The following is a 20,225-nucleotide window of genomic DNA, read 5'->3' on the forward strand; positions in this document are numbered from 1 at the left end:
TGGTTTTTGTTTTTGGTTTTTTTTAAATCACTGATCACAGTTTGGGCTTCAACACTGCATTCTCTTAAAGTTTTAATAACATACCTGTCTGAATGCCCTCAGACTTTCAGGAACAACATAAAGGCTACGTCTACACGTGCAGCCAACATCGAAATAGTCTATTTCGATGAATAACGTCTACACGTCCTCCAGGGCCGGCAACGTCGATGTTCAACTTCGACATTGCTCAGCCCAACATCGAAATAGGCGCAGCGAGGGAACGTCTACACGTCAAAGTAGCACACATCGAAATAGGGATGCCAGGCACAGCTGCAGACAGGGTCACAGGGCGGACTCAACAGCCAGCCGCTCCCTTAAAGGGCCCCTCCCAGACACAGTTGCACTAAACAACACAAGATACACAGAGCTGACAACTGGTTGCAGACCCTGTGCCTGCAGCATAGATCCCCAGCTGCCGCAGAAGCAGCCAGAAGCCCTGGGCTAAGGGCTGCTGCCCATGGTGACCATAGAGCCCCGCAGGGGCTGGAGAGAGAGCATCTCTCAACCCCCCAGCTGATGGCCGCCATGGAGGACCCGGCAATTTCGACGTTGCGGGACGCGGATCGTCTACACGGTCCCTACTTCGACGTTGAACGTCGAAGTAGGGCGCTATTCCTATCTCCTCATGAGGTTAGCGACTTCGACGTCTCACCGCCTAACGTCGAAGTTAACTTCGAAATAGCGCCCGACGCGTGTAGACGCGACGGGTGCTATTTCGAAGTTGGTGCCGCTACTTCGAAGTAGCGTGCACGTGTAGACGCAGCTAAATAGTCTCAAAGGAACAGTCATGTTAGCCTGTATCTTCACAAAACTAAAACAAAACAGGCCTGTAGCGCCTTAAAGTCTAACATTTTTATTTATTAGATAATGAGCCTTCATAGGTAAGAACCAATTCTTCAGATTACGGACAATTACGTCATGAGTTTCCATGAGTAAGAAATCTGTACAAGTGGGTCTTCTGGAAGTCAATTCTCCCACACTTGGCCTGTCAGAGCCCAGATTTCTTAGTCATCTGAGCATCCTGCAAAGATCATCTGATCTTCCTTAGCTAAAGCGGTTGAGAGGGCATGGACCAAGGAGAGTTTGTTTATTGGCAGTCCTCTGACTATATTTATCCTGTAATTTTTGATTTATTAGTGAGGTACCCAGAGCTTGAATGGGCAAGTATAGGTGAATTTTAGAAACCTGAAGGATACTTAAATAGCCAGCTGAATAACAGAGACTGGCAAAGTATATGACCTTAATGAATTATTCATATTGGTAAAATAAAATGTGTCAATAGAGTACCATTCCATAGGCAATGCTGACTTGGGTTTTCAGCAATGTTCCCTCTAATTTTTCTATCCATGTGCAAAATAAAATTTGTTATGTGCACTGAGGCGTGTATGGATGTGAAGCACCAGTAGAAACATACACTACTGAATGTGGGTGCTCTGCTAATCAGCTGGGTGGTGCAAGAATCTCTCCTGGGTCGCCAGCCCAATGCTCAGCTAAGATAGAAAGCTGTTTTTTCAGGTCAAAGGAGGGAGGAAAGGTTTCAGTTATATACCAGGTGGATCCTGAGATTCCACATATATACATCAGAATATCCAAGAGATGAAGTTGCTGGAGTCCTAACAGATTGCCATAGAAAGCAGTCATGGCTCTCATCCCACCTCCTGATGCCACTACTGCCACTATTGGGATCTAGAGAAATAGAAAAATGAAAGGCTATACAAACAAATGCATTTAAATATGCCACATTACTTACACACACAAGATCATTTGGCTTCAATTTTCATTTCATGATATTTGTCTTTATAAACAAAAATAAAATGAGTGATAGTGAGCTGGACAAGTATTCCTATGAAAGGACTGCTAGCATTAAAAATCTGAACCCATTGTGTCGAAATCTTCTGCTGATTTGCCCTGGGTAATTTTATCCTGGAGTATGATCACCCATTTAGTACAGGAAAAAAAAATGACTTCGCAGCTCAAAGAGCTTTCACCTGTTTTGTTTTTTCTGCATCTCATATGCTGAACTACCTTTTCAAAACCTGAATGTTTGCACTCTATTTTCCCATTCAGCTGAGGTTCCCTGACTATACAGTTAATACCCCATAAAGCTAATCACAAAGGACAGAGATCTCTAAAAAAGGAATTTCATACCTCATCTTTCTTGGGTTCCTCTGGCAAACCAAGTATCATCTTTAGGGCCCGAGAAGATATTTTCTTCCTCATGTCCAAAAATTCTCTCTCCCCTTTACAGAGCTCAAAACTGAGGCGCACATCAAGATCCTGAGGGCTACTCCCACAAGCAAGAGGAATATAAGAGTGAACACAGGGAGAAAAATGTTTATACAGTCAAAGGGCAAAATGTAAGCTCTTTAGATAAATGTAATACAGATCAGGGAACAGTTAGAAGCAAAGCATCAATAAAATAACAAAAGTTAGTTCTAATATTGTTAGTCATGGGAGCTTCAAAGGAAAGCCAAAACTTACATGGAGAGCTAGAAAAGGGCTCAGCTAAACTGCCTCTGGGAGAAAGGGTTTGGGGAAAAGTGGCAAAGAGCCAAGAGGTGCAAGCAAAAAAATTCAACCCTGAAAGTGAATCACAGCAGCATCGCCTTTGTTAGAAAACAGAGATAGAGAAAAGTAGTCTCTCTCTCCAGGGACAGAAGAGAAGAAATGAGCTCTTCCAGAACAGATCCCCTGAGCTCATCATAAAGTAAGACTAGAGAAGCTTAAGTAGTTGCATAAGGTTTATTCTGTTCATTGTTTGGTTGTGTGGAAATTATACCTGAGCTGGCTATTTTTTCCTTTTGTTCTCTCCTTAAACCAAAAATCTGACCCAAGCAAAAATCCCTGTGTTTTGCTTGAATTCATGGCTTTTTTTTGGAAACACCAACCCATTTATGATGCTTGCAAAGATAGTGGTGTTTTAAAAGTAAAAATACTTTCTCTCTGTTAACAAGTACTTCTTGTCATATAGGGAGTTAAAACTGTGTGTCTGGCTGCAGACACATTGCCAGAGAGCTCACAGCTCCCTGAGTGGGGTTTTGGTTTTTTTTTTTGGAGTAGGGGGAACAGTGTACTTGTTATTTCTTTGCAAGTCCTTGGGAAATGGAGTTTGGGGGGATTTTCCCTCAGAGAAAAAATTCCAAGTGATTTCTCTCCTGGAAAGGGGATTTTGTACACTTGGTGGTAGCCATTACTATTTGATTTCAGGGAAAACTGCAATCAAGAAACTTCTCTCTCTTGGAACGGCAGAGATAGAGTCTAGCAGTGTCTTATTTGGCTAGCCGGCCCCTACTAACTACACTCAAAGTACCAGGGTGGAAAATCAGCCATGACAAATATTGTTCCATTTGCAAAATTGTGCAATCATTTCACTGTTAGGTTTTATCTTTTCCCCTTCTCCAACCCTGCTTTGCATTTTGTCTTTTAACACCATAAGCTCTTTGAAGAAGGGCTCTGACTTCTTTGCCGAGTGCCCAGGCATCTCAATAGAGTATTAGAAGCATTAATATATATAAAAGAACGGCAACAAACTTCCTTTAAAAAATCAGATGTAATACCTGGTTAGAGGACATTCATAAACGTTCAGCAGGTTGGAAACATTTTACATGCGTATTAAATTGCATGATGTGTAGCTTATATCATCCTGAGACCATGTCTAAAATAGCTCAGGAGTATGTCCTGCTTTGGAAAAATATCTATCAATACTGAGACACACTGTCCTGTTCAGAACAGAGTGCTTAGCTTTCTTGCTCCTTCTCATATATGCATTAGTTTTGGGACAAGTCCATAAACTATCATTTGAAGCAACCTTTTCAGATTTGACTTGAGTAAGCAACTCTTCACTGCTCAGTCCCAAGTTTGTTAGAACTGCAGTTCTTTTTCTCAGCCCACAGATCATAGATGACTAACACCTGCAGGAGGAGGGGAGGGAGGAAGGACTACCCTAAGGGACAGGGAGGGGGCATGAGGGAACACCCCATTTAGCAATTAAAATTGTGGTGGTTGCCCCTCCCAAGTGCTACCATGACCTACGCCACAGATACAATGAGTTTCAAATACAAGGGAAACATAATAAAGTTCCAGTGAATGGATACAATGGAACAAAATGTCCTCTGAACTAGGTACCTTTTTTCACTTGAGGTAGTCAACTAAAATGAATGGTAAGTGTGACTGAAACAGGTAAAACAGCGACTAAGAGAGTTTATAGAAGAGAACAGTATTTTCTTATTCTTTTCAGAATTTCTGGGTATCTAACTTACCTCTCTTCAACCTTCACGCTAAGATCCACAGCTTGCTCCTGGAAAAGAAGGAAAAGTATTGAACCAAAGCATAGTTTTACAGATGGTATCACCCGGGAAGCATGAAGAATTCCCACCGCTTACCATAAAAATCTCTCAAAAATAGGTCATATTATGCTTTCGCCATATAAAACAAAATTTATACTTTGGTCTGATTGGCCTTTATTATAGATTAAGAAAGCAAGAACAGCTAGCAATAACGGCACCTTAAAGGAAGCACAACAGTGTATGGTGAGGCTTCCTGGAATATGTGGAACACTATGATATTGTCCATATCAATATTATAAAATTGCAAGGAATCTGACCGGATATGCCATGTGAGGTATCCTCAAAAATGTTATAATTTGCTAAGTACACAAATCTTGTTTATAAGTTTGTATCACCTTTGCATTGTGAATTATAGCCATGTCGGGTATATTTTCATTTCCAAACTTGTGCTTTGTTTCTGGCTGCTCCTTAATCTGAAGGTGCGTCTACACTAGAGTGCTACTTCAAAGTAGCAGGCGCAACTTTGAAATAGCACTCACCGCATCTACACGTGCCACGCGCTACTTCAAAGTTAAATCGACTTTAGGTGCGGAGACGTCAAACCCGCTATGAGAAGATGGGAATAGTGCCTATTTTGGCATCTAATATTGAATTAGGAAGTGTGTAGATGATCCGTTCCCACTACTTCGAAATAGCAGGGCCTGTCATGGTGGCAATCAGCTGTTAGGTGGAGATGTGATGTCCAGCCCCGCAGGACTCTATGATCTCTGCGTCCAGTGGCTCTTAAAGCCACATGGACCCAGAAACCCCATAGCAGAAAGCTGAGACCATGCAGGCAGTAGCCATGCCATGTGGTGCTCCTGCACGGCCCAGAGACAGGCCATGGCAGCCAGCAAGCCCCCAGGACCCCCCTCTGTGCCATTCTAGGTCTCCCAGACATCCAGCCAGTGAGGCAAGAAATAGGGCTCTTCCTGGACAGACTCCAAGCTTTGTCATCTGCTGGGGCTCTGAGGTGAGGAGGAGGTGCTCCACGTAACAGGGAGCAAATGGTGGAATGTGGAAGCATTCACCCAGCTGACCGGGGGCCTGACCCCCCGGGCTCACTCTGCCCACATTCCTGACCACATCTGGAGTAAAGTCAAGGAGCTGCGGCAGAACTCAGCCCAGGCACAGGACACAGCCATCTGGTCTGGGTCACCCCCCAGGACACCTCCTCCCCGCTGGCCGTCCTCAACACCGTGTCGGAGTTCGGACTGGAGGCCAGCCCCGCACCCACAATGCCAGAGCTGAGACTGTCCCACTCCACCATTGGAGTGGTCCAGCAAGGAGGGGGAGCTGGTGCTGGACATCCCCTTCTGCAGCTCCAGCCAGGCATCCTCCTGACGGGCCTCCCCTGACCATGGCAGTGGACTGTCAGGCATGTACCCCACAGGATACACACCCCCAGGGCATGGGGCGGGGGCACCACACGTGACCGAAGGCCTCCCAACTCCACAGCAGACCCCGGACACACCATGGCCCTGGGATGTTGCCACAGCTGCCAGTGCCCATCAGCACCCACACCCATGGACAGCGCAGCGCCCAGCCCCCCAGAAGGAGGGGGAAGGGGCCGACCGCACCAAGGGGCCACCCACAGGGCCACCACACACATTGACAGGGCATGGGGACAGGGAGCAGATGCCCACAGAGGAATAGGGGGCTTGGGCCATGGGGCAGGGCTCATTATTCACGACCTCCCTCTCTTTTCCCCCATTTCTGCAGCCGCACTGTCCAACGGCCAGGACAGCATGGCACCATCTGTGGTCCCAGACAGCTCACCTGGATCCCTGAACCACGACCACCCGGGGGTACCACCAGCACCAGTACAGGCCCGCTGCCACGGGGGCCGACAGCTGGCCAACCACATGGTCTCCCTCACATATATAGTTATCCCCCCACCATGTACATAGTTGTGATATTTGTTATTGTTTCAAAATCAGAGGCAAGCATTCTGATCAGTTAACAAGAATTCAGGTTTATTTTTCCCAAACCACCATGTTACGTGTACTTTTAGTGTGGCAGTGCGCAGGGGTCCACCAAGGATGGCCAGGGTGGCATTCACTGGGCCCCCTGACCAATCCACCATGGCCTGCAGGACCACCAAGTAGTAGCCCTTCCTGTAAATAGCATCCGGCATTGTGGCATGGGGTGTGGATGGGGATGAGAGTCCCATCGAGGGCCCCAAAGCAGTTCACGAACCCCATGGCGGTGAAGCCCACGATAGCTGCGACGAGGTCCCCAACTCAGATGGCCCTCTGAAGCAGCAGGGCATTGAGCGCACAGACCACATGCGGGGGAGGGACATGGGCACCCATGAGGGTGTGCAAGGTGCGCGATGCCCCCCCACCAGGCCCCCTACCTGGGCCCCACACCCCTCAGTGGGTGCATGCCGAGGTCTTCTTACCTCCATCAAATATCCCCCAATGTGGCCTGGCCTACACCAAACTGATGGCCCATGGAGTGGTAGCAGTCTGGAATGGCCAGCTTCCACATAGCAATTGTGACCTTCTTCTCCATGGTGAGGGCGCATCGCATCCGTGTGTCCTGGTGCCTCAGTGCAGGGGTGAGCCACTGGCAGACCTCCGTGAAGACCTGCTGCCACATGCGGTAGTTCCACAGCCACTGGTCATAGTCCCACTCCCCCATGAGCAGGTGCTCCCACCACTCAACGGAGCACCGGGCAGAGGGTGGGGAGCAGGAGGACCCAGTAGTCTGGGGCATCCCCTTCTGCCCATGGGGAGAGCTCCCCTGTCAGGAGCTGCTGGATGGCTGCCCAGCAGGAGACAGCTTGGAGGGCTTTCAGCTGTTGCTTCTGCAGCTAGGCATCCATATCTGTGGACACAGGGTCTGCAAGGCTAGTGTCACCAACACAGGACTTGTGCTGTGCAGTGTGAGTGCATTTGGGAGGGGCCCTTTAAAGGAGTGGCTTGCTGTTGCTCCAGAAGGGGTAGCCTCCCCTGTGACCCTGTCCGTGGGCTTTCCTAGCCCCTTATTTTGAAATGGGCCACTTGTGTGTGTGAATGCACAGCTTCTGCATCCAGCGCAGCCCCTTTCAACGTAGCGCATCACTACTTTGATGTTGAACATCGACAGCACCAGGTCCGGAGGGCGTGTAGACACGACGCGTCAAAGTTGCTTGTTTTCATGTTGCTATTTCAAAATAGGCTGCTTCAATGTAGGGCTCTAGTGTAGATGTAGCCTCAATGTTTTGTGCTGTTATTTACCTGAAATTTACCCCTAATAGTCTTCACATAGCCCAGTAAGCACTGGAAAGTGTTGGTAATGTGCTAGACAATATTGACCTCCCATGGTCAGGCAAATTCTTTCATCTGGCAACAGTCAGCTCTCGAGGGTTCTGGATGAGAGAGATTCAACCTGTATAGCTTAGAGGCACAAAGCTTAACTTAGTGCACTATTTCCACACCCCAGAAAAACATGTGCATTGAAAGAAAGACTATTACCTCTCCTATAGGAATGCTAATTTCAACGTTCTGTCCAAGAGGTAGTGTTCCAAGAGAGACTGATCCCTTCCCTAAACGTGCAGTGTGCATTTTCAGATCCTCGCTCCATCCCTCCTAGGAATTAAAACACTTGGTTTACATACAGAGAACAGTAACTATTTGTATTCATTTAGAGAAGCAACCCAGTAACAACATCTCTATTTTATCACTGTTCAGATTGAGGTATATATTTCAGGAAAAAGATGTGCCAGTATCACCTCCTTAAAACCTCACTAATTTTGATAAGTTAAAAATCACAGGCTGAAGTTACATAAAGAATTCTGACCTACCCAATTCGCACAAGTGAACCATTATGCGAACACATTCCCAAAGACTAGTAACTAAACAAGCTTGTCCTTTGAATCAGGATACATGGCAGTAGATGAAGGTCCAATCCTATTTCCATTGAAACTAATGGTCCTCTTTCCTTTGATTTTAATGGAAGCCTGACTATGCTCCTTTTATCCTTTAATAAGCCTAAGTTGCTCATTGGCAGGTTGAAACCATTAAATACACAGCACAGACTGCTGCCACTTGAGCTAACATAGGAAATGATAGCACCAATAGACTGTCACCCTCCCTGTGGCTCAGGACTAGAGGGGGGGAGACATTTTACCAGCGAGGGTTTCACAATATTTGCTGACAGCACAGGAATGGCAAGACTCAACCTCAGGAATCTACGTCAGGTTTTGGAGAGGAGTTTGCTGTAATAGGCATGAACTTTTCATCCTGTTTCACACCAAGGTTAACTCCTTCTATCCTGTCTCCTCTAACCTGTCCCAAGCTTGCTTGTCTCCCATTCCTGGCTCCTCACCCCATTCTGGTTTCCTCACCTAGCTAGTCCAAGTCTCCACACTTCAGGTTGCTCACTCTAGTACCAGGCTTACAATTTTATTTATTAGATAATGAGTTTTTGTGGGTAAGATGGGTAAGACCCACTTCTTCAGATCTGGAGCAAAATAAGAATACGGGGTTTATACAGTGAGGGGAGAGTCACCTATCATTAATAGGACACTGTGGAAGTAGTAAGTTTAGTGGGATGGCTGCCATTCCTGTGAAGGTCAAAGGTGGGGAAATTGCCTTTTAAAGCTTAAGATAATTGAGATCTCTGTTAAGCTGCGGGTAAAATGTATCACACTTGAAAGGAGTCCCAATTCAGATGTCTCCCTTTGTAATCTTGTGGCAAAATCCTTTTTTAAGAAGATGGCCACTTTAAGATCAATTATTGAATATCATGGGCAGTTAACAGGAAGTGTTGGGACAGCTTAATAAAAGTCAGAATGACTAGGCCCACCCTGTAATTATTTATTGTGCCTTCTCACATCCAACAATTAATATAAATACATGGATGGCAGCTAATGAGGGCAAGGGAAGGCACTGTCTACCCACACAGATGTTGGTGGCTCCGCTCATTATCCACCCCAGGAGATGCCCCTTCCAACCTGCTTGCAGCAGCCTGCTCTTGTACAGGCAGTGAGACTGGCAGATGGATTGGCCTGGACTGGGTCTTCCAGTGAAACCTGCACTTCCTGGCCCCCTGGTGCTCCAAAGCCAGGATGGCTGGGACCCATCTGGTGCTCTGGGGCTGGAACACTACAGCTGTGCAGCTGTCTGACATTCTGGAGCGGGAAAGCCTGTGATTGTGCAGCTGGGCCACAGTGCCTGTCAGCACAGCACTAGCCTTGGACAGGGGCCAGTCAGTGGCCACAGTGCCTGGGGTTGTAGGATGGGGGCCAGCGGCTACATTGGGGTTGGGTGGGCTCTGGTGGCCATAGAAGGGGCAGGACCTTAAGTAAAAAGGGCAGGGTTGGGGAGCTTGCTTCCCCAAGCCATACATTCATCCACCACCCATACACAAATAATTATTTTAACGTAACAGACTTATTTTCATAAACACATTTCAGAGTTATGTCAACTGTGCCTCTATTTAAACAGCTGGGGTAGCACATGAAATCATTACAGACAGAACATAAGTCAGGATCCAAGTGTCATTTTCAGGAGCCAAAGCCCTGACTTCTGAATGGATTTGCCCAGCTAGTGGATTAAGCTTCTAGACAATGCTGTTTCTCACCTCTAGGATGGCTGTCGTTTGCAGCAGCTCTGCATGCAGCTCTGGGCAGATTTCTCTGTCTACATAGAAGACAAATGGGATCTTCCTTCTCTCTTCTGAATCAGCACTGCAGAAAGTGGATGATGGATTCTCAAAGGCCCCTGGTACGGACACCTTGACCTGACAGTTCTCTGAATAAGGAAATGAGAGGTTCAGCCCACACAAGTGAGAGCATAAAGACAGAAGAGGAAATCCCTAATATATTAGATTGCAATCACCTCTCCTCAAGTGACTAATGCCTCAATCTCCCACACACCCCAGAACAAGTTTTACATTGATTCCTCAATGCCCTGACTGTAATGCTTCTCCACTGACCATCAGCAGGTGTCAAACCTGCATATGCACCTTAGTAATGTTCTCCAGTCTCCATAGAAGCATGGGTTTGAATCCCACCACCGCCACCATGTCATGGCTCCTTCCTTACTCTAGCAAGACAAATGCAGAAGTGGGGGCCAGCAAAAGTACCTCTAAAACCTTATCTACCAGGTTTTGGTATAAACTTCCCCCCCAAATTCCTAAAAGCCTTAGATTTGGGGGATAAAATTTGCTGCCACCACCCAAGTAATAATAAGGAAACCAGGGAGACACTACTTGGGAAATCTCAGCCCCAAAAGTAAAAACCAGGACACAAACATTAACCAATACCAGGTTAATAAAAAGAAAGAGAACTTTTATTATTACAACAATACTCGTGTTGCAAGCCTCATGACTAGATCGAAGAGTCAAAGTAAAACACATGGGAAGTCTCCATCATGGGCCTAGAATTTAGTTACAAGGAGAGAAAGAACATTTTTAAAAAGTGCACAGACATCAGATGCCACCATAAAATAAAGCCTAATGGACTTATCTAAACTTTGCCCTACTTACAGAAGATTGAAGGGCCTGTTCTTGGAGGGAGATATTCTGTGTCTGTCTCCCTCATGGCTGGAAAGAAGAAGGAACAGAGGACAGAAAAAGGGAGGAGCCAAAAAATTCAATTCTTACCTACTTTCCTATAGCCAACTCCACCTGGCTAAGGAGATTAACTCTTTTACTCCCAGGCTGCTGGCTAACCCTCATGATCACAACAGATGTGTTCCCTGGTTTCCAGTTGTAGGTTCTGGTCATCACCACCCAGTACAGACACAATGACAGCCTAGGTGTATTAGCTGTGCCCCCCAGGACTGCACATCTCAGTAAGCGTGAGGTGGGAATTTGGCAAGGAGGGAGTAGTGTTACTTCACAGAATATCTACAGAATTAACCTTGTTTGTCCCAGATATCCTTCTCACATGTTTCCTTTTGTATGAAAGCCAGGATTGGTCTTTTGCTAGCCAGATGAACAAAAGGTCAGCTAGAAATGTACCAGACAGACTTCCTAAAGGTCCTATTCAGTCCATATTCATGTTTCTTATAGAACTCCATACTAAGTGAAAGTGCATTTCCCCATTATTATCTTCTGCCTCTCAACTGTAGAAATGGATGGCTATGGTAAAGGAAGAACAGATCTATCACAGTTCAGAGCAACAGCACTTGTATTCACCCCTCTGGTCCCTTGAGTGCATCCTTGCTAGGCTCGCAGCTCCTAAACGGTCATCACTTAAGCAGAGAACACATTTCTCTCACTTCAGATCTGAATTTTTCCAGACTGCACAGTTTCCTGACTACACTGATTTCCCCAGAAAGCCAGGCACCACAAACAGGTTGGCATCTGCACTTAGCTTTCCCTTTGATGGATGTGAATAGCTACAGTTGTCCATTGTTGTTAATTATCCCAAAGCCCTTTCTAGGTCAGCACATTTGTTCTTAAAGTGAAAGCACTATGGAGAAAACACACTAAAAACAATAAAGGAACCTACATGCATGCCAATAAGCTTTACAGAAATCACCCATTAACTCAAGCAAGAGAGCGTTGTTAGTTGTTAGTCCTTTAAACTTCTGTAAAGAGGTTTTTCAGTGATGACAAGTTCATAACAGCCATGAATGGCTCAGTCTTTCCTTTCTACAGCTTTGGCTTTTGATCCTGACCACACTGAAAGTGGTCAACCAGACAAATGTCCTCAATACAGTATTACCTAACTTTTGCATTTAATAGAATGGTCTCCAAAGATACAAACTTTATTGAATAAGGTTCTTCCAGGCTATTGAAGGAAACTGCCATATCTCATTATCCATATCTGTCACAAGGCCTACCCTGTATTATCCATTTGGTCTTCTCGCTTTTATTGATGGAGCCTTGGACCCGCAGGCAGGGATGAGCCTATGTGAAAAGAATGGGCTGTGAGGACTTAACTCTGACTGGAAGATGTGTTCATTTCCTCACTGATGCTACTGCTAATCTCTACGATCCCAGATGAATCACCCAAGGACAAAACCAAGCTCCCTTCAGCACAGATTTGTTCCCACATCCCAGAAGAGCATTTCCCCTGAGCACCAATCTCCTTACTTTGCTCAAAATGACTATGGCTTCAGCACCTTCCTCCAACTTCTTATTCGTGGTTGCTTCTGACCTAAACCAGTGCCAAGTAAAACTGGCCTGGAGATATTGGCCCCTAAGCTTGTTTGTTTCTAAAGGGGGCAGGAAAGGGAGGACAGAGATGTGAACAGTCAGATGTACCACTACTGTCCTCCCTGGAAAGAATGTGTATCTCAGCACTGGGAGACATCTGATATAGTCCCTCTACCATATACACATTTGCCAGAAACAGTTTTTCAAAATCTGCCCCATTACAAACACTCTACAATGAAAACAATCACTCTTCTGCCATACACAATTGCAAGAAATGCTTGCAGGTGACAGTGTAACATATGGAGAAAGTGGGTCAGGTCACCTTTTAGTGGTAGGTCCACTAGAATATAACAGCCATTACTGCTACCAGCTAATGGAGTTATTCTTCAGCTCATGGGGATAAGGTTTCTTCTTTGGTACTTTAAGTCACAGGTATATACCCACCTGACACCATGTAGGGAAGTGACAAATGTCACTACAAGTGCAGACAAAGAGAGAGAGTTTGTTTTTGTTTCCCCAAGGGAGAAACAAGAAGGGAAGCGACAAAAGGGAAACGTGGAAAGCAGGGCACCCTCAACTGTGCACAACCATACCAAACAACAGTCCTCTATCATATAAGCAAAAGTACATCTTCCACTCACCACTAGAACTCCATTGGTGATGACCTCAGTGGGAGGATCTGTGCTGTGGAAATGAAGGGATAACACGAATGAGCTTTGGTTCCTTAGCTACAAAATACCATCACCTCACTCTTCTAACTCACAGCATTTGGGACCTAAACTGCGATAGACTTTTTATAACTTATAATAGGATACTGAAGCAAATGCTTCCTTTATGTCCAAAAAAAGTTTTCCACTGGCAAAGGAGAAATATGAGCTTCATTTTATACTGCTGCCTTGGATTCTCCCACCTTGTCACAAGACAGCCAGAACCCAGGGAGGAAGGATTTGAACAGAAGATCGGTCATCCAGACATACTGCAATGAGACACTGGAATACATACTGTGAAATACTCAGCTGGATTTAGCTGACCTAGGTACACCTAAGACACCAAGATTGTGACTTATTCAGAGCAGCACTTCAACAAATCCTTCAAGCTGAGGAAGCAGCAACCTCCTGGACACATATAAATGGCATTTCCCCATATAACGAGTGCACTGAAGTACTACTGTAGTTTGTAAAAGGGTTAATTCAACCTAGATTTACAGTTAGCAACACCTGGAAGAAACCTCACCTTTCCTCTAAGGAAAATTCCATATCCAATTCTTCTTTCCCCTCCTTCTCCTTCAAAGAGATCAAATACACAATGGGTGAACTGAACATTGCAGAGCACGTTTCATAGCTCCAGACCTTCCCCAATCGATTTTTCCCCTTCCACGATAACTTCTATCTAGAGAATCCTATACTTGAAAAATAAGTGTGTAGCATAAGAATATGCTACTAACCACCTGACCAGGATGCGGATGGAGGGAAGATACCAACAAAATCCTCTAAAGCAGCGTTTCACTTCAAAAAGGGGAACTACTGTACGCAAAAGTGAGGAAGCTTATTTAAATCAATATGGGAAGAAAGAATCACAAGAGTAACAAGCAGTTCTGTAGCACCTTGAAGACTAATAAATTTATTTATTAGGTAATGAGCTTTAGTGAGAAGTGAGTCTCACCCATGAAACATCATTACCCAATTAAAAAAATTTTTAGTTTTTAAGGTGCTACAGGACCGCTTGTTATTTGTGAAGCTACAAACTAATGTGGCTACCCCTCTGAGTCGCAAAAGGAAATGCTTGCAAGTTTCAGGCCAACTTTGAAGAAGCAACGTAACAGACATTCATATTAAATGTACACCCCCAAGTAAAAAGAACTGTCAGAGATTGAAAAAACGCCACCTTGGTTGAACTATAGAGTAAAGGAGATTGTTAAAACAGAAGGATACCCTTCAAAAACTGGAAGTCAAATCCTACTGAGCAAAACAGAAAAGAGCATCAACTCTGGGAAGTTGAATGTAAAAATATAATTAGGTAGGCAACTAGCATGGCACAGAGAAATTCAACAGCAAAACAAAAATACATCAGAAGCAGGAAGCATGACAAAAAATAATGGGGCCTCTGGATGAATAAGGTGCTAAAGGAACACTAACGGAAGACAAGATAGTTGCAAAAAGCTAAGCGGATCCTTTTGTCATTCTTCACTTCCTACAACATGACAGATTCCCACACCCACACCTGATACATTATTTTTAAGATGAAAAACTTGAAGAACTCTTCCAGATTGAAGTGTCAGTAAAGGAGCTTTTGGAACAAACTGATAAACAGTCCTAAGTCACCCAAGAGTTCTGAAGAAAATCTGATATAATACTGCAGAACTACTTACTGTGGAACGCAGCCTACTGCTCAAAACCAGCCTCTGATAGCTAAAGTAACACCAATTCTTATAAAGGCAACCCTGGTATTTACAGGTCTTTTAGCCTAACTTCAGTTTCAGGCCAATGGGTTGAAACTATAGTGAAGAATAGAATTATTAGAGACAGAGATGAACACAATATGTTTGGGAAGTGTCAACACAGCTTTTGTCAATGGAAATCATGCCTCACCAATCTATCACAATTTATTTAAAAAAGTGGACAAAGGTGATCCAGTGGACACAGTGTACTTGGGCTTTGAGAAAGCCTTTGACAAAGACCCTCACCAAATGCTCTTAGGCAAAGTAAGCATTCCACCCATGGATCAGTAACTGCTTAAAAGACAGGAAAGAAAAAGTAGAAATACATGGCCAGTTTTCATAATGGAAAAAGGTACATAGCCAGATCCTCCAAGGGCCTGTACAGGAACAACATATTCATTGATGATCTGGAAAAAGGGATAAATGCTTGTAGTAAGATGAAGGCCTAAACCCACAGGCCTGGTCTGAAGCCAGAGACCCAAGTGGACACCATGGCAGTAAATCCACCAAACTATAACACTGAGATGGAAAAGTTTGCAAATAACACAAAATAGGTCAAGATAGTTAAGTCCAAAGTTGGCTGCAAAGACTTAGATTTCACAAAATAGTGGAAATGACAGATGAAATTCAATGTTGATAAGAATAAAGTAATACACATTGCAAAGTAAAATCTCAACTATACATACAAATTTGTGGGGTCAACTCACTGTTACTGTTCAAGGCAAAGACTGAGCAGATTCACAGAACTAGCCACAATATACAGCAACAGGTAGAAAAAGCTAACAGAATACTAGGAGTCATTAAGAAAAGGGTAAGACAGACAAAATATCATTTCACTATATAAACGCATGGCGCGCCCACATCTTGAATGCTGCTTGCAGTTCTGGGTACTTCAACTCACAGAAAATATATTAGAATTGCAAAAAGTACAGAGGTGCACAACAACAATCATTAAGGATATGGAACACTTCCATATAGGGAAAAATTAGAAAGACACACTGTTAAGAGACAACTGAGGGCAGATATGATTGAGGTCTATAAATTCATGCAAGGTGAGAAGAAAATGAATGGAAAACTGCTATTTACCCCTTCACATAACACAAGAGCCAGGAGTCACCTAATGATATCCATTGGCGGCAAGTTTAGTGAAAAGAAAAGTACTTCTTCAGTCAGTGCTCAGGTGGCCTGTGGAACTTGTTGTGAAGGCCAAAAGCTTATGTATATTCAAGAAAGAATTAGATAAATTAATGGTGACTAAGTTCATCAATGACTATTAGCCAAGATGGCCTGGGATACAATCCCATGAGCTCTGGATGATTCTAAATCACTGACTGTCAAACTGGGACTAGAAGATGACGATGTTCCATTTACTCCCACTGAAGCATCTGGCACAGTCCACTATAGGAAAATAGGATACTGACTTAGATGGATCATTGGTTTGACCCACTATGGCCATTCTTCTGTAACTTTTTCAGAGGTATCTTTTACACTCAGGCTTCACTAGTATCTGAGATGATCTTCCGATACAAAGATAGGAAATCTCACATTTACTCTACATTTACAATCTCCTTTCAGTTTATCTGTTAAATTGCTTCTATTAGAACACCTTGATACCAACAGGGAGCAGGTGCAGCCCTGAGGCTAGCATAGAGCGCTAATGGTACGGAGGCGGGGTATCCCACCTCCCTAAATCCAAAATGTGGCACCTTTGCCACGAAGCTAAATCCAGCTGATCTGAAGAGATACATAGCTGAGATTACCTTCTGTCTATGCACATCATCTGGTGGGATGTATTCCCTCCTGATTCAGTTGTGTTACTGGAGAGCTAAATATACAGGGAAACGGTGGCTACAAATCCTAAATGGCAGTAAACTAGAGGTGACAGTAACATGTAAGTACTTCCCTACTAACAAAAAAGAAATGCTTGATCATAAGCTCCCAGTAAGTCCTTTGTCAGAGCAGTGGCATGATGGCACTCGGTCAGCTGAGATAGGGCTGTCTGTGACTTCTCTCTCCAGGGAGCAAAGGAGCTGGGTTATAAGACATTCCCACCTGCACTAGCTTTCTACCCTCTTGGAAGCCAGATAGAAGAGCCTCACCTGAGGATTTAGCACAAAAGTGTGTTTCAAAGTTTGCCCTGGGGTAATATTCCCCACATCAAAATGAATGGAGGCAGCGTGACTCTTCAGCAAAACGTCTTTGTCATAGAAGGTGAACTCCAGGATATTCTGCAATGGGAGAAGTGATAAATCTTATGTAAGAATCTTCTAATAAAATCTGTTGTTGCCTCAAGTGGAAAAAGATGCATTCTTTAGTTCATTTGTCATTTTTTCCTTTGTCTTCTATCATTTTACTTTCAAGCAACTAAAACATAGTATCATCAAATACTAGAACGGGAAGGGACCTCAAGAGGTCATCAAGTCCAGTCCCCTCCTCTCATTTCCCCTACTAAGTTTGTGTTGTGCATGTCCCTGTTAAATGCCAAACCTCTGCATGGATTCTACTTATTCTTGCAAATCCCTCAGACTGGAGAAAGGAGGACACCCAGGGTCACTATACATATAACATACTTGAGGAGGTGGGGTTATTGGTGGACACAACAGCAGGCATCTATACAATGCAAAGGAGTATCAGTAGGGACTGGAGCCGCCAAATACACAACTTATTCCCTCCAGTCACAGACTTGGGGTCTAAAAGGAGCGAAGGAACAGAGCAAGAGGAAGAGGCAGAACAAAGAGTAAAGGAGGGAAGGGAAGCAGACTGAAAAGAATGCAAGCACCTATCCTAGTTATGTGAAGATGGGAGCGCAAATATCACCAGCAAAGACCCCATTTAGCTCCACTCACTACAGTAAGGCTATGTCTACACCATGAGATAAATTTGAATTTGTTCAGATCGACTTTGTAACGCTGTGTTTTACCTATTCGAATTGGAGTATCCTCATCTCCCCACAGGCTCCGCACAAAGTCAACTTATTGCTGCCACACTCAACTGGCAAACATCAACTGCTGCAGCACTGCATTGTTTGAACCTATCCCACAGTTCCCTCATCCCCCCAGTATTCTGTGTATTTTCACTAGTGTAGGAAGGAAAAAAAAATGCCCCAGGGGTATGTGATGTCATCTTCCAACATTGCATTGCCCTCATTCCCCTCCAATGGAAAGCAAATGGCCATTTTCCCCAGGAGAAAGGAAGAAAGGAAAAGAAGGGTATCAAAGATCACCAAATTAACTGAAATCTCCTGCTTCTATATCTGAATTGCTTTTATGTAACTGAAGTATCAAAGATTTTACAAAAAGCAGCAGCTGTGAGAGACTTCTCAGCTGGCCCTCCAGCCACTGTCCCCGCCATCCTCCCTTGATTACATATGATCCCTGAAAACAACACAGGAACAATGCAGAGCTTGAAGAAAGAGTAGGATTGTAAAAATTTTGAAAAAAGATTTTGAGAGTCAAGGTTTTTGGCTCCTCAGGCCATTACACAGCTTCTGTGCCCTTGGATCACCCAGCAGTCTGGTTCTTCTCAATTGATCCTGCTCCCACTCTTCCCTGTATTAAGGGGGCCAATGCATGAAGAAGGAGGAGAGAAAAGTTATGGGAAAGATTTTAGGCTTCCAAAATGTGATGGGGCTGTGTAGCCAGTCAAATGTCTCCCCCGTTACAGACCAGTATGCCGCCCCTCTAAAGTGCCTCACAGGACACAGGGCACCAAACAGTAGTAAATAGCACAGTCTTTGATGCCTTTCTAGGAGGCCTAGATGTGCTGGCTCATCATGACCCTGAGGAACGGAAAACATAGATAAGAGGGCTAGCAGGCTAACCATTAACAAAGGGGCCTTGAAAAACTGCCTCCAGCTGGTACTGATAAGTGATGCACCCACACAGCCACCCCAGAAGAGAAATCCCCTCCCTAGCAAAAGAATGCCCTGTACTCCTAAATTACTTATCTCCCTCTCTTACAAGTGCAAATTAAGCAGAAACCACCCTTGTAAGAACTGGCGTCACAAAGACAGACCAGTACAATCTGGTATTACAGATAAGAAAGAATACGTGACCCAAGGGGTATAAAGATGGGCCCAGCAACACGCTGATTCTGAGCGCATTTTCACCAACTACCTACTCGTCGGGTCAGGTGATTGCCTCCTGAGGTCTGCAACTGGGGATGCCCAACCTCGTATTCGTCTTTCCGCGGAATTGAGTGACCGATCCTGGCTTGGCTACACTGGTATCGAGAGACGCAAGGAGGGTAAGATGTGCCCACATTAAGGTCTCCTTTCTTTAGTGTACACATTTAAGAATTAGAGCTCTATAAGTTGATGTCCTTGTATTTGATTGTAACGTAACCTGTTAACACCTGCACTCTGCTAGCATGTAAGAAGTAGACAATAGCCATTTGTAATCACACACTTGAGATTGTAGCTTAATAAACCTGTAAACAGTTAAGCATTGAACCTGACTGTTGCTTTTCCTTGTTACTGTGACACGGCCGGCACAATCAAAAGAACCTTATAGCTGTTTGGCTATAACAGCCTGGCCATTGGTGAGAGTGCTAAGAGGCTAACGTAGAGTCAGGCCGCCTCCACGGGGCAGACTCCTGGGGCACCCGTCAGTCAATCCTGGCTGCCCACTGCGAAGGGACAGTTCATCCTAGTAGTTACAGTCTTGGGTGTGGAGGCTCTTGGTACTACCATTGGGGCACCCAGCAGTCAATCTTGGCTGCACACTGCGAAGGGACTCCGTCCTAACAGTAAAAGACTCCGGCATTTAGGACCCTGGGGCATCCGTCAGCCTTGCCCAGGCTGCCCACTGCGAAGGAACTTCTCGTTCTAACAGTTAAAGACTCATATGGTAACAAGGACATAGTTGGTATCTCACTGCACATTACCCGGCCACCGGCTAACAGGCTGAAACGTCTTAATTTCTTAACTGAAATATCAAAGATTTTACAAAAAGTAGCCAGTGTCTGCAATGGGCTTACAGTGCAGCAAGGTGTCTGTCTTCTCAACTGGCCCTGCACCCACTGTTCTCTACGTTAAAGGAGGACAAAATTTGAAGAAAGCAGATAGAAAGGGTTAGGACAAAGATTTTTAGCTTCCCACTACAGTACACAGGGTTGTCCAACATGAGGAATGGGGCTCACCAAATTTCAACAAGCAGTGGTGCTCAGGTGGGGACCAGCACCAATTAGTTGTCAGGTTGCTGGACCCCATCATCTCATGGGTGGATCAGAGGATGATAGGCCAGTTGACTTGGTTCCCTAAAATACTTTTGTGCGGGGGGTGCAGGGACAGGCCATGCCTGCAAAGCCAGCTGAAATGGTTCCCACAG

General features: G+C 44.8%; 1 protein-coding gene across 1 annotated transcript in view; it reads right to left on the reverse strand.

Annotated features, from left to right (window-relative positions):
- The window catches only part of LOC142015382 (cytosolic phospholipase A2 zeta-like), a 60,147-nt gene that overhangs the window by 13,093 nt on the left and 26,829 nt on the right, over positions 1-20,225 (reverse strand). The window contains exons 6-14 of the mRNA XM_074998862.1: positions 16,998-17,126; positions 13,695-13,735; positions 13,103-13,145; positions 12,146-12,212; positions 9,936-10,105; positions 7,826-7,939; positions 4,299-4,336; positions 2,188-2,323; positions 1,589-1,725 (exon numbers count right to left, since the gene is read on the reverse strand). Of these exons, the coding sequence (XP_074854963.1) occupies positions 1,589-1,725; positions 2,188-2,323; positions 4,299-4,336; positions 7,826-7,939; positions 9,936-10,105; positions 12,146-12,212; positions 13,103-13,145; positions 13,695-13,735; positions 16,998-17,126 (875 nt within the window). The remainder of the gene's footprint in view (positions 1-1,588; positions 1,726-2,187; positions 2,324-4,298; positions 4,337-7,825; positions 7,940-9,935; positions 10,106-12,145; positions 12,213-13,102; positions 13,146-13,694; positions 13,736-16,997; positions 17,127-20,225) is intronic.

Source organism: Carettochelys insculpta, chromosome 6 (genome assembly GCF_033958435.1).
Source record: "Carettochelys insculpta isolate YL-2023 chromosome 6, ASM3395843v1, whole genome shotgun sequence".
Lineage (NCBI taxonomy): Eukaryota > Metazoa > Chordata > Testudines > Carettochelyidae > Carettochelys > Carettochelys insculpta.